Source organism: Oryctolagus cuniculus, chromosome 4 (assembly GCF_051225735.1).
Source record: "Oryctolagus cuniculus isolate XC-2025 breed Fujian yellow rabbit chromosome 4, ASM5122573v1, whole genome shotgun sequence".
Classification (NCBI taxonomy): Eukaryota; Metazoa; Chordata; class Mammalia; order Lagomorpha; family Leporidae; genus Oryctolagus; species Oryctolagus cuniculus.
In genome coordinates, this window is record NC_142870.1 from 90,850,326 (window position 1) to 90,865,372 (window position 15,047).

General features: G+C 39.9%; 1 protein-coding gene across 36 annotated transcripts in view; it reads right to left on the bottom strand.

The window, feature by feature from the left end:
- Positions 1-15,047, bottom strand: part of LPP (LIM domain containing preferred translocation partner in lipoma) — a 736,836-nt gene that overhangs the window by 190,512 nt on the left and 531,277 nt on the right. For all 36 annotated transcript variants that reach the window (XM_070072379.2, XM_089330868.1, XM_089330885.1 and 33 more), the window contains one exon: positions 5,103-5,229. In XM_070072379.2, the coding sequence (XP_069928480.1) occupies positions 5,103-5,229 (127 nt within the window). The remainder of the gene's footprint in view (positions 1-5,102; positions 5,230-15,047) is intronic.

Sequence of the window (15,047 nt, forward strand, 5' to 3'; positions counted from 1 at the left end):
GTCCCATTGCTGGTGATGCTAAATTTCTCACCCATACAGATCTCATCATTGTAAAGGCACCTTTCATTCTTTGTACTTATATCATCTGTGAGGTGACTTATTAATACTTTCAAGCATATCATAATTATAGTCATTCTTTGAATATAAAAAAAACTGTTAAAAGTGATGAAGGCTCCATAAAAACAACAACAATATATTCTTGAATTATTCTACTAAAAGAAATAAGAGGAAGAGCATGAAAAGAAAGTAAAAGGACACAGAAAGTCTACTCTGTTGACACCATTTATCCACATTTTGTTCCTTTCGGTGAAAATGCCAGCATTAAAAAGAAAAAGTGACAGGGAAAGAAAATAGGTTATGGGCATTCGCTGGGGCTAGGAATGGTATCTCAAGAGCAAGATATTCTTCTAAAGTCATGCTTGGCAATGCTCTTTCCAGCCCAGAATAGGCCTAAGATAAAATTCTAGTAGTGTACAAGAGAAGACTTTATCTCTTTTGGGTCAGGCAATGTGGATGTGCACATATTTCTATATAATCTTCCTTCTCTCATCTTCAGGCAGACTTATGGACTCTTTCTTCTATGGTAACATGGTGCCCTGGTCAGACTCAACACAGAGCTGATAACAGCAATGAAATCTTTACCCATGTGCCTCTCCTGCTGTTCGCTGGGGACTGTAAACTCTGTGTGGGCACAACCTCTGCATCTGGTATCCCTAATCCCCAACGCGGTGCAGACCCAGAGGTGCCTGGGCAATGTTGAAAAAGTAGAGCAGGAAATAGCAGGTTAACAAGGCCTTTGCCTCTTGACTTCACTTTGCCAGGAAGAGGCAGAGTCGGCCTTCAGTCAAGGCACTTGGCTCTGGAGCTCATTGTCTTTACCGGCATCCATGGAACAGCTCCTGGGGCATCTGATCACAAAGTGGGTGGATTCATTCTAGGAGATTAAGTCTTTTAGCCAGAATTTGAGATTTTTCCATATTAGGTCCAATGTACTTCTCCAGCCTATTACACAGTATTTGCTATTGATCACATGGGTGTTTTGCTCCACATTTTTTTTTATTCCATGCTGTACTAACATTCTCCTCAGTAGAAATGACCATACTTTTCTATTTGTTGCAACTTCTAAATCTCAATTAGCACAATCTAAAAGACTTACTAAAGGCTAACTACTCCTTAAATATCTTTACATTCCTGTTTCTGGATGTGCTCTATTTTCTAAGTTCTCAAAGAACACTGGCTGAACTTTGATTTGGCCACTTGTCACTTTCTGTCTTGTGTATGGTAAAATGCTACAACAGACTAAAAGCACTTTTCAAGACAAAACCCATATCTACCTGCTGGACCACCTAATAGAGTAGCCTGAACATAATGGGCACTTAGATGTTTCCCTCAGACAATAAATTTTCCCTGAATAATCCTGGCATCAAGTTATATATTATTCAACCTATTTGCTTAAGAAATACCCATCCCTTATTTTCTAACCCCCCAAAACTAATGTCTACAAACCCTCTTCTAAACATATAGCTGGGCTAGCTTTTACTATCCTCTACAGTGTAGTATAAATGTATATACCTAGAGCCTGGTTTATAATCCAGCACACCAATATATTGCCCAATTTTTTTTCTTTTTTTTTTTTTACTTAGTAAATATAAATTTCCAAAGTACAATTTATGGATTACATTGGCTTTCCCCCACCATAATTTCCCTCCCACTCGCACCCCTCCTATCTCCCGCTCCCTCTCCATTCCATTCACATCAAGATTCATTTTCAATTATCTTTATATACAGAAGACCGATTCAGTATATATTAAGTAAAGATTTCATCAGTTTGCACCCACACAGAAACACAAAGTGTAAAATACTGTTTCAGTACTAGTTATAGCATTACTTCACATTGGACAACACATTAAGGACAGATCCCACATGAGAAGTAAGTACACAGTGACTCCTGTTACTGACTTAACAATTTGACACTCTTGTTTATGGCATCAGTAATCTCCCTAGGCTCTAGTCATGAGTTGCCAAGGCTATGGAAGCCTTTTGGGCAGAGCCCAATTTTTTTTTTTTTTTTTTTTACCATTTCTGTGCCTTCGTTTCCCGATTTGGAAATGATGATAGCATGTACTTTGCAGCATTCAGTTTTTCTCTAAGGATGACATGGTTAATCCCTATACAGGACATAAAATACTGCTGTCATAGGATAACCACTCACTAAAAGCCATTTTTCTACATTCCCTTTCAGGATCACTGATCACAGTTTGGCAACAATTATTTACCACTGGGTGACATATATACTATTGTTGCTATGATCTAAAGTTTAAGTATTATTAAAGAGTTCCTAATGGGCATATCTTATTTTCAAAAATAACCTGCAAGTTCCAAGAACATGGTAGAACTTTGGTTCTTGAGCATATTCTTTAAGCCAAAAATGTGGCTGAGTGCTTTCTATAAATATTTTACTCAGTAATAGTATAGCTAGTTTTTATTCCCATAATTACAGATATAAAAATGAAGGTACAGAGGCAGTAAGACATTTGTTCAAGTTTTCTAAGCTTGTACATAGTAAAGACAATTCTTGAAGGCAAAAAAATTAATTTATAGCTGTTTCCCTGAGTGTTCAGTTACATTCATTAACACAATTAACTATTAACACAATTACTATCTATGTTCAGCTTTCCCTATTGCTATATCTTTGGTTGCTATGATACTTGTAGCAAATATAAGTAAGCTAGCTTTTCATTTTTTTTTTTTAATTTTATTTTATTTTATTATTATTTTTTTTTTTGGACAGGCAGAGTGGACAGTGAGAGAGAGAGACAGAGAGAAAGGTCTTCCTTTTGCCGTTGGTTCACCCTCCAATGGCCGCCGCGGTCGGCGCGCTGCGGCCGGCGCACCGCGCTGATCCGATGGCAGGAGCCAGGAGCCAGGTGCTTTTCCTGGTCTCCCATGGGGTGCAGGGCCCAAGCACCTGGGCCATCCTCCACTGCACTCCCTGGCCACAGCAGAGGGCTGGCCTGGAAGAGGGGCAACCGGGACAGAATCCGGCGCCCCGACCGGGACTAGAACCCGGTGTGCCGGCGCCACTAGGCGGAGGATTAGCCTAGTGAGCCGCGGCGCCGGCAAGCTAGCTTTTCATTTTAGTATAGCCTAATATAGACCTCATTGTTCACTTTTTTTTTTGGGGGGGGGGGGAGGAACTAGTCTTCCCAGTATGCTGTGTAACACTAGGAACTTATTCCTTAGGTCAAATTCTGCTTTGGTACTCATTATCCAAACTCTTCCTACTCCCTACCCCAACCTCTAGTAATTAACATTTGTATTCAGATAGAGTTTTTTTTAAGCTCCCTCATATGAAGGAGGACATGTGGCATTTGTCTTTCTGTGAATGGTTTGTTTTACTTAAAATGATGTCCTCCAGGTCCATCCATTTTGCTACAAATGACAGGATTTCATTCTGTTTTCTGTTGCTGCAGAGTATGCCATTGTGTAAGTATACCACATTTTCTTAATGTACTCATCTGATGATGGACACCTTGGCTAATTCCATATCTTGGCTAATGAGGATGGTGCTGCAATAAACATGGTGGAAGTCTCTTTGATATAATAATTCCATGATTTTTCAGATACATACCCTATAGTGGAATTGTTAGATCAATATGGTAGTTCTATTTCTAGTTTTAAAAAACATCCTTGATGTTTTCCAGGATTTAATCAGTATACATACACCCAACTGAATTTTGACAAAGATGCCAAGAAACCACAGTTGAAGAAGGGTGTAGTCTGAAATGGTGCTATCAAAACTGGATATACTTCAGCAATTAGATTCCTGCCCCTCACTATACACAAAAATCAATTAAAGACAGATCAAATGCCTAAATGTAAGACTTGTAATTATGAAATTTCTGTAAGAAAACATGGGAGACTTCAGGACCTTGGAGTATGCAATGATTTTCTGGCTAAGACCTGAAAAAGCACAAGCAATAAAAGTAAAACTAGACAAATGACATTATATCCAACTCAGAAGCTTCTACACAGCTGAAGATACAATCAATAGAATGAAGAATAGGAGAAAACATTTGTAAGCTACTTATCCCATAAAGGATTATTACCCAGAATACATCAGGAATTCAAAAAACTCAACAACAATAAAAAGCAATCAATCCAGTTAAGAAATAGACAAAAAACCTGAACAGACAGTTCTCAAAGGAGGAAATACAAATGGCCAAAAAGAAAAAAAAAAAAAAGGACTCAATTTCACTTGATGTCAGGGAAATGCAAATCAAAACCACAATGAGATATAACCTCACCCCTGTTAAAATGGCTATTATCAAAAAGACAGAAAATAACAAATGCTGGGAAACATCTGGAGAAGAGAGAGTTCTCATGCACTGTAGGTGGGAATGTAAATCAGCACAGCCACTATGGAAAACAGTATGGGGAATTCTTCAACAACCAGAAATAGAACTTCTAAAATTTGTTGTTTTTGACCTAAGTTTTCTTATACCTCTTATCACTTTCTAGGTAGACAAATAACTATTTCTGTCCTTGTTTTATCTTTTCTAAACAATTGCAACCTCCTTGAGGCAGGTTTTTGAGACCACAGTGACCCATGATTTATACATCAACTAATGGACTGGATATATTAACTATCCACAGTTACTCACAATTTGGAGGCCTGAGAAGTTAAACGTGTTTTCCTGGACTTAGGGAAAGCATTAGAGGACAGAGTTCAGCCAATACTCAATTCCACATTTTATGCATAAATCTTTAGACAAGGGAGAAACCTAAATGTACACAGACACCCTATTTCTGCCTAATAGGAAGCTAATGAGCTGTCAAAAATTGTCTTAAAATCAGATTTGTACCTCAGCCAACTCTAAGGACCACTGAGATAGTAATACAGGGAAGCAGGCATTCATGGCAGTCTTCCAGTGCAATGCCTGGCAGTGCTCTGTGGTATGCACATGTACATCAGCTTCCATGCATCCAGACCGCAATTTCTCATCGGTGTGGTTGGTATGGTTGATAACACTGCTCTGTAATTAAGAAACAAAAGCACAAAAGGACCTTTACTTCAGAAATCTGCTCTAGGCTCCACTCACCAAAGTATTCTTCAGAAGGTGGATTGTCCATGTCATACAGCATCTTTTTGGTCAGGTGCTCAAGCTCATCTTCTGGACGAAATGAAGGGGGGACAGATGCAGGCCCCATTGACACTGTGTGTCCACCCTGGAAGGCAGAAAGTACACAGTTATTTAGTTGCAAACTATTTATCAACCAAGGCAATCAGCCGGATCAGGTAGTGTTCACAACAGTAGAAAAATGGCAGGAATTTGCTGTTAGGAGACCTGAGTTTTAGGCCAAATCACTCTATTCATTTGCCTTATCTAGATTAGTCATCTAGCAGCCTCTGGCAATCCTATTTACAATAGAAGGACTCTATTTTGCTCAACAATATCTAAGCAGTCAACACACACCAGTTGTATGTTTACTAAAAAAAGAACAATTCAGCCTCTCCCTCTTATGGACTTTACAGTCAAGTGGGAGGTATAGGCATATTAATGACTAAAGAGAAAACAGCTAGAGAAAGCACAAGAAAGGGTGTTGGTGGGGACCTTTCACCTAGCCTGAGAGGAAGACTTCCTGAGTAGATACAGCATTGAGGATCAGGACTTGTTCCAGCTAATGGACAGAGGACATACAGGTAGTTTCTCACATTCAGGTGACATTAGGAACTCCTGTCAGTTGTGCATTTCTGGACCACATATAAAGCTTGAGATAGGAAATGAGATGAATCCTATCAAGTACAGGGGCCCAGAAAGTGAAGGGCCTTTTGTTCCAGTTAAGGAAGTTGAGTAATTTTCTTCCCCCATCACCCTTAACAGTCAGATATCAAATGGGGATGATAAGTCAGTAGCATTGACAATGGGCTAGGTGGATGAGCCAGGAGAGCCATGTCAGATGAGACAGCATCTGAGATAATGGAACAAGAATACAAAGTGTGTAGAGAAAGAAGGAGGTCAGATGTTAGGTGTAAAATAGCTTTGTGTTATGTAAATAAAAGGGCATTTATTATGCTTTTCTTTGCCGATATTGTAACTGACTATTTCCAACATCCTGCTCTGACATCCATAATCAAAGTGTTACAAAAATAGAAACACTTATTAAAAGCTTAGAAATGATGATGTCCACCATGGCTAATGGGCATAGATGTCGACTGGGAATGCTTTTACCTTGATGTTTATGCATTTTTAAAATAATTGGCTAAGAGTTTCTCTTTTCAGAATAGTGTACATGGATCAGTTAAACAAGACCAAAAGCTGCATGTTCATTCTCCCATTATTCAACTATATCAAATTAGTTGTCAGCTATGAAAACCTCATCAAAAATAAATCCCAGTACAAACATTATTCTTACTATAAAAGCAATAATTATAAGATGGATATTAATCATTTGTGTGAGGTCTAATGCATGAAATGCCTTCTATACACCTGTGAGAATGTTTATTGGTATGTATTTGACCTTTTCTGTCTAGTAATTTTTCAGTTTTCTAAAATGTACAAAAAGTTGGAATCCAGATATGCAGAGTGAAAAGACTGTAAATCATTTATGCTGCTCGGTAACCTTAGTCTTGGATTTTATTTCATTATTGGATGATGTAGATTGGAGATCAAAAAGTAGGGAATGAACTTTAGCATATGTCAGGTGACAGAGAGAAGAAACAGAGCTGCACGCCTGGATCTGAGTATTATGATGCCAATCTCTTCACATTGTGAGATGTGAAAAACGAGACCCAGAAAGACCAGGGCAGGGCTGGTAATGATTTTGATGGTAAAATCAGGGTAAGGTGCCATCCTAGACTCGCTCATTTATTCAATGAGCATTAAAATATAAATTTAGGGCATCCTCTAAACTGCAACGTTCAATTGATTTTTAGAGCTGCTGTGAGGATTATAGGAACCCTTGAGTCATTTATTCTCTTGCATATTTGTTTACCCACTCATTCTCACAATGGCTACTTTGTATACCTTCTGTAACACCAGGTAGGGACACAAAGACATTTTTGCCTTTGGGAGGAGAAGAGTCTAAGGAGGGTAAGAAATAGACACAGAAATAGACACTTAGGAAATGCATAGCATATTGGTGGCAATGTGCATGAATATGAACATTGGGTGACTGGCAGGTATTATTAAATTTTAAATTGCATATACACTATCCACCTCCAGGAAATATTATTCAGAAATACTCTTAAGTACATAAAATCATGTGACCACGGTTAGTAAACAGGATTCATATTTGAGAGAAATAGGACTAAAAAGTAACCCTGGTATTAACCATCAAAGGGATGAAATAAATAGACAATGATTGTCAGACGCATTGTAAATCTCTTTGTAGAAACATGGAAAGATGATCATCACAGCTTAATAAATTAACAAATCCAGTTGTAGAATAAATGATTGTCCCACGTTCATAAAGTAGCTATAGTTTAGTTACTCACAGAGACAGGAAACATGTCTGAAAGAACAGACACTGAAGTGTTATGGGGGATTACCTCTGGGGAGCATAATCCTAGGGGTGGTCACTTCATAAATTCATGTAGAATGTTCCAATCCATGGAACATAAGTTTTTAAACATGACTACTTCAAGTGACAGAGGCATGCTGTACACTACACACATCCCAGAGTAGGCTTCTAACCCAGGTCAAGTGGGAGACTTTAATTTGGTGGTTCAGCATTTAGGTTTGGAAGGGTGGAGAGATAGGATGAAGTAATCACTGACAAGCCTCAATGGGGTGTTTAGGGATTCTCTTTGAGTCAGGGGTCCTAGGCCTTCGATGATACCATGAACAATGAAGACTCTTATGACCTAAACTCCCTTTTGGCAGAAATGGCATCCATAAAAATGCACAAAAATTTACAATTTCAAGAAGGTTACACACTATCAGGAACACAAGTGCATGTTTTCAGGAATACAGAGACAACACAAAGAATGTAGGGATTTTCATCAGGTGTAACATCTAGTTAGATCTTTCTGGAGTACATGGTAGAAGAAAGAGACAGGAATGACATGGGGGTGTTTATCATAATATGTTCATGGCAGAGCCGGTAAAGGGATGTATCGTAGCAGTGGTGCTATGGCTGGAGATAGAAATTTAATTAGGATGCTAATTTGGTACCTTTAGGTAAACTTGTCAAGCCTTCAGATTTTGTTTTGTACAATGGGCTTGCCCATAAAAACCTGCTAGTCTTTGTGAGAACTAAAGTGAGATAATCTACATCTCATGCTATATAGAACTTAAATACTACAGATCATTTCAATAAAGGGGCTCTTGGAATGTCTCCAACTGCCTCTGAGGGAGGGGATTCTCCCAGTTCAGGTAACAAAAGTGACAACAAGGATGGTGAAGTGATCTACATCTTTTCTCTAGGTCTGTAGTAAAGGGAAACTTGATCTGACTCCAAATTCCATGCATTTATTTTGCCACCAGACATTGCTTCCAATAGAGAAAGTCCTATTTTCTAGTACCTTTCATATGTAATAGTATCTCTAATAAGAATTATGCTACCTACTTTAATTCAGTGGACAACTACTAAAGAACATCTGATAATTCTTGCTTCAGGTCTTGGAGTGCACATCCAGGGAATGGACACAATTTATTTTTACCTAAGCCTAATTTATTTGATCCCTCCCCCCTGTTTTAAATAGTTTTTACTTATATAAGGGGAACAGATTTTGTGTATTTCATATATAAAGATCCAGGGGCATAGCTGATGCTCCCACCCACACTTCTCCTTCTTTCCCTTTTTATTTGAATTTTTTTTTACAAGGACATACTTTGTTTACTTTATAATCATAAGTGTAATCCTTCAATATCTAAAGAATTGTGTCCCCTTTCAGTGCACACAAATGTAGCAAGGAGGCCCAGACTGGTCTCTATAAATTTAAGCCAGAAGACCAGATGTCACCCTTATTATTTACATTTGGAGTACAAGTCTAATTTCAAAGTACTTCATCAGTGTTTTTTAAATTTTAAGAAAAATTTATCATTCTTTTTATCTTCCGAATACTTTCTTTTGGCTTGCCATTTTGTTTCTGAAATAACAAAATTGGGAAAGCTCTTTTCTTTTGGATTTTATATTTTATAAGCTGCTACTCATGGATTCCTTGTATGTCTTAGGAGGAAAGACCACATGAGGCCATTTCTTCCTGTGTCTTTATTTGGTTACAACATCCCTAACCCCACATTCACCCCCAGTGCCTAATACTTAGCACTCCTGGAGTACATGTGGATCCTGGATCCTCAGTTATGAGAAGGATCACACGAAGGAAGACAGGCAAGGGCTTTCTCTCAGTGTTTATGTCCTCTAAGTTTCATCATTTTTAAAAGAGAAATCGTCCCCTAATAATTTCTCTCTCCTAGCTTAACTTAGGACTCAATATATAACTGTGCTGAAATTATTTTTTAGTAACCAACTTCTAGCATCGTGTATGGGGAATAAAACATAATTGAAAACTGGGGTGAGTATTGGAAGGTGTGAACCAATGGAAAAAAGGAAGACCTTTCTTCTCTCTCCCTCTCTCTCACTGTCTAACTGCCAGTCAAAAAAAAAAAAAAAAAAAAAAGCAGAAGTGGGAGAAAGCCGAGCAGCACATTCACTGTGGCACAGTATTCTTCATATGTGCACGACCATTTCCAAAGCACTCACTTGCATGTAGCTGTCATCTCAGATGCTTATGCACAGCCCTGTGTGACATGCAGTCCTATTTTATGAATGAGGACATTGAAGCTCAAGAAGATAAGTGAACCACACTGCATGACTGTGCCACTGCTGAAAAATGGCAGAACCTGATTGAAGCCCGGGTTCGCCAAGTTGGGTGTATTTCTGCTACACTGCAAGGCTTGTAGAGTTCCAACCACATTTCTCTAAGTCCTTCAAGCTCCACTAATGGCTTTTAGTCTACTGACTCCATTGTCTCAGCACAGCTTTTTTTTTAAGAAGAGAAGTTTACTGCTAGATAGCAAAACAAAGGCACTGTGAAACAAATATAAACAAAGCCTCCGGGCTTTTCTATGCAAAATAAATTCTTATAAGGGTCACTATTAATCACTAATATGTATTCTTTGAAACCTTTGAACTTTGAAAGGCAAAATAACACGATGTTATTCATTGGTAAAGTTATCAAGTATAGATTTCAGGAGTTCTTCAATTTTTTTTTTTTTTTTTTTTTTTTTACAGGCAGAGTTAGACAGTGAGAGAGAGACAGAGAGAAAGGTCTTCCTTCGGTTGGTTCACCCCCCAAATGGCTGCTACAGCCAGCGCGCTGCGCTGATCCAAAGCCAGGAGCCAGGTGCTTTTTCCTGGTCTCCCATGCAGGTGCAGGGCCCAAGCACTTGGGCCATCCTCCACTGCTTTCCCGGGCCACAGCAGAGAGCTGGACTGGAAGAGGAGCAACCGGGACAGAACCGGCCGCCCCAACAGGGACTAGAACCCCGTGTGCCAGTGCCACAGGTGGAGGATTAGCCAAGTGAGCCGCGGCGCTGGCCATCAAATTTTTCTTAACATACCCTTCCCTAAGGGATTTCCAGGTGCCAAGAATTATAGACAAAGTCAAATTATTCAGAGTTTCTGCTTCTGACAAGTCATTGGAAGAGAGACACAAAAACAGAGAATTGTAATAAAGTGTAAGCAGTAAAGCAACACTACAAACCCAGTGCTCTGAATTCTGAGAAAGTTGCCAAGAAGAGATGACAACTTAGTCTGATCTTGAAGGATGAACTGGTTTTCTCCAGAGAAAGGGAAGGATGGAAGAAAAGGAGTAGAGAGAGGGAGAAAGAGGACGAAATGGGGGAGAGGGTGGGGAAGGAAAAAAAGGAAAGATATTCCAAAAATAGAGTATATAAAACACATGTGTAGCAGAAAACTACTCAGAAACAGAGGGGAAATAAGGCCAGGGCAAGGCTAGGGAGGTGGGCTGTGGTCAATGCCAAAATTCTGTTCTAAGAAGATGTCACTAGGAGATTCTAAACTTGGGGATGCCTTTATTATAGTCAGGCTTCTAAAATAAGAACACTGGGAAACAGCATCAAACACCAAGGCCTTCAGAACAAAAAACAAGCCATTATCCTGCTATTGCTGAACAATGAATAGCTAATATGTTTAAAGAGGTCTCTCTAAGCAAAGTATAGCAGAGACTGCTAACTGTACCACCCAATCTGTTTCTTACTCTTTCTGGGCACATAGCGAGAACACATTTCCCACTCCACCTTGCAGTTAGACGTGGCCATGTGAGGCACCAGGAAAAGGAAGCCAGGGCCCTGAGCTACCTCATTGAGCAAAGCTGTCCACTCTCCATGCCGGCTGGCTGGCCTGTTTCAGTGGAGGGACTGGGAAGAAATACACTCAATGGTTAATGGCTAAAGGTCTTGGGAATGTGAGTGGTTTATATTCTTTCTTTATACACATATATGTATTTTCCTTTTCCTACAATAAAGGTTGTTTCTCAAATGGAAAATATACATGCTTCTGCCACCATTTTTTCTTTGCTTTGCTAGGCTCTCCTTAGGGACACAGGTGATTGTCATCAAGGAAGGACTCAATAAGATGCCAAATTTACAGCCAAATGGCAGGAGTCGGACTGTGTAATAACGAGGACTGGTTTTGGCAAACAAAATATGCATGGAGAGATTTCTTTGTGAACAAGTAAACTCCACCAGATTAAGAATAATACTAATAGCAATATTCATCTTATTTATATAATAACATTTGGTGGTGTTTGAAGTGTTTTATATGTTCTTACCTAGGAACCCATAATTACAGAAGACCTGACTACTTAAATCTCTTTAATCTTAGTTGCACCTTTAACTTGCCCAGAGATTTTGATCAAATCATTTCCTTTTCCTGGGCCTCGGTTTCTTTATGTGCAATATGATGTTTTCAAAGACTCCTTTGATTATACTGTATCACATTTTTGCATCCATAATATGCAGGGTGCCTGCTATTACCCATGGTTAGGATGAAATTGTAGAATTTATACTTATGGATACTCCGTAGTCTATAAAAACCAATGCACTAAGTGGAAACCTCATTTTTTAGAGATTTCCATTTCTAACGGGATATAAGCCACCTGTCAGCATCCCCTGAAGCATCCAGAACTTCACTCAGCATTCTGAATCTGAGTAAGCAGTGGGCAGTTCACAAGGTTTCTGCAGCCTACTTTACTTTCACTACACTGGGTTATGAAATCCGGAACATAAGAAGGTTAACCACCTAATCCTAATACTGTCCCTTCCTTTGGTAGAGAGGAAAAAAATCCCATCACCTTTCTAAAGAAGAAAAAGCACCATCAAGACCTGCACTAAAATGCAAATGGTGAAGACTCTGCCTTCATTCACTGCTGTTGCAATTAGAAGAGTTAAATAGATGTGCAAAGTCTTTTTTTTTTTTTAAACAAATGACTCCCTAGTAGCTGTCACCACATCAGCCTCCTGCCTCCAGAGTTGCTCTGACGCTCACCTTGCTATGGTCATTGTCCTCCCTTCAGTCCTTACTTGCGGCTTGGTTCCTAGTTACATGGTGCTAGATAGTTTGAATTTAGTGCAAAGCTGAACCTTACCAGAAAAGCAGTGCCCAGGCAGATAAAACCTCAGGAATAGGCAGCCAAGATATTCAGGAAGATTACATGATAATGAATACTCTATCACTCTGGGTACCAGAGCTGCTCATTTTTCTTGTCCATTTGTAATGATGTACAAGAGGTTCCTTCTCTCAGAGGGAAAATAACTTCAATTATGTGTTCTTGAAAAAAGAAACATTAAAATTATCTTCTTTTCAAAAGGTAGAATTAGTTCCATTTTAGAGCTGAAAGCCTGCCAGAAAAAAATATATTTCTGATATTTTCATCCCCCCACCCCCAACACTTAGCTGTGTCAAGTTTGCAGTTTGCAGTTTCCTCTGACTGTTCGCACTGTCTGCCTCTCACTGAATTATCATATTCGACTCTCCATGTCTCACCATTGAAAGGAAGAAGGACCCTGTGGCCAGGGACAGATGTCTTAGTGGACACTATTCTCTTTCATACTAAAAGCAATGCACCACAGAGTACTAAAGGGGCAGCACAGACTTTTTAAAATATTTATGCTATTTATTTTAAAAGACAGGGCTACAGAGAGAAGGTAGAGACAGAGAGAGAGCTCTGTCTTCCATCTGCTGGTTCACTCCCTCAAATGGCCGCTATAGCTGGAGCCGAGCTAATTCAAAGCCAGGAGCTTCTTCCAGGTCTCCCACGTGGGTGCAGGGGCCCAAGGACCTGGGCCACCTTCTACTGCTTTCCCAGGCACATTAGCAGGGAGTGGGATTGGAAGTGGAGCAGCTGGGACTTGAACCAGCACCCGTATGGGATGCTGGCACTGCAAGCCTGGGCTTTAACCCACTGCACCCAGTGCTGGCTCTGGAACTGATTCTGAATGGAAATCTTTAGCAAACATTCTTCTCCACATCACTGGAGTAGAAACCCATGCACTTGGTTATATTCTAATTTCCATTTCCTTAAAGAATGAATGGTAAGGGTACAAAGAGGTAGACCCCTAAATCATGACTTTAAAAGTTTAAGTTTGATTCTAGTTTTGAAACCCACTGCAGTCAGTCTTAAACCTTCCAAAGCTTGATTTTCTTCCTTTCTCATATTCCTTGTTTCATGTCAGGTGTTGAGGCCTCCAGATCATCCTTCTCAAGCAAATTTGGAATCATCACCGAAGACCGATGATGCTCAAGGATAGCAGGGTGGAGTCAGGGCCAGGAGCCCACTAAGGGGATTGCAGTGTTTGCATCACACCTACCTCTTTCCATCTCTGTGTGTCAAGACAGCTCAAGAATATCCATGTGTGGAGTGTGCTGGCTTAGTTCTCATTTAAATGTCAGGAGTTTGTATTTCTATTATTGATTTTTTTCATACATAAACTGGAGGATAATATCCAATTCCTACAAAGAAGCTTTGTAAAATATTAAGCTTAAATAAATGGCAGTTACAATTACTAAAAGGCACAGTTTAGAAGTCAAATGAAGGTAATTTTCTTCTTGGAAATGGAATTATTGCAGAGTATGGTCTCCATTTTTTCCTTTTTTTTTTTTTTTTTTTTGACAGGCAGAGTGGACAGTCAGAGAGATAGAGAGAAAGGTCTTCCTTTGCCATTGGTTCACCCTCCAATGGCCGCCGTGCTGCAGCCTGCGCACCACTGATCCAAAGCCAGGAGCCAGGTGCTTCTCCTGGTTTCCCATGGGGTGTAGGGCCCAAGCACTTGGGCCATCCTCCACTGCACTCCTGGGCCACAGCAGAGAGCTGGCCTGGAAGAGGGGCAACTGGGACAGAATCCGGCGCCCTGGCTGGGACTAGAACCTGGTGTACCGGCGCCGCTAGGCAGAGGATTAGCCTATTGAGCCACAGCGCCGGCCAAGTATGGTCTCTCCAGTAACTCTTCACTTTCTTATTTGCTGATCAAGTGCTTCAGTGTGGTGTACCTGAACTTACATTGTTGTTTTAGCAAGTAATGCAATTACTCTGAGTACCTTTAACTATATACTTGGAAATTTGTAACATTTGGTCAATGCATGATTTACTGGATTTCCTAATTTTTGAATTTTCTATATCCTAACCTTTGACACCAAAAGTTAAAGAGTAAAAGGCAGCTCATGTTTGGCTATTTAGAGCAGACCAGCCTCCCCTATGCTTCCCTAGTGGAATAAGCTCCAAGCAGACAAGGTACAGCTACTGATGCTATCCAGACTGGTAGGCAAGAAGTAGGAAAGGAGAAGAGTAGGTACCCCAGGTCCTCAGGGTCAGAAAGAGGCTAGCTAGGTAAGATACCTCTTGCCAACTTAGAAGTTTGCTTTTCCAGACTCAGATTGGCAGATGTCCTGAACAGCACTCTGGCCTCAGAATCAGCCCTTAAGGCATTTTGATCTGGCTTAAAAGCCCATGAGAGTTTTGCAGGCATGGAAAGCCAAGACACTCTGGCAAAAAACAAAACAAAACAAAACAAAACAAAACA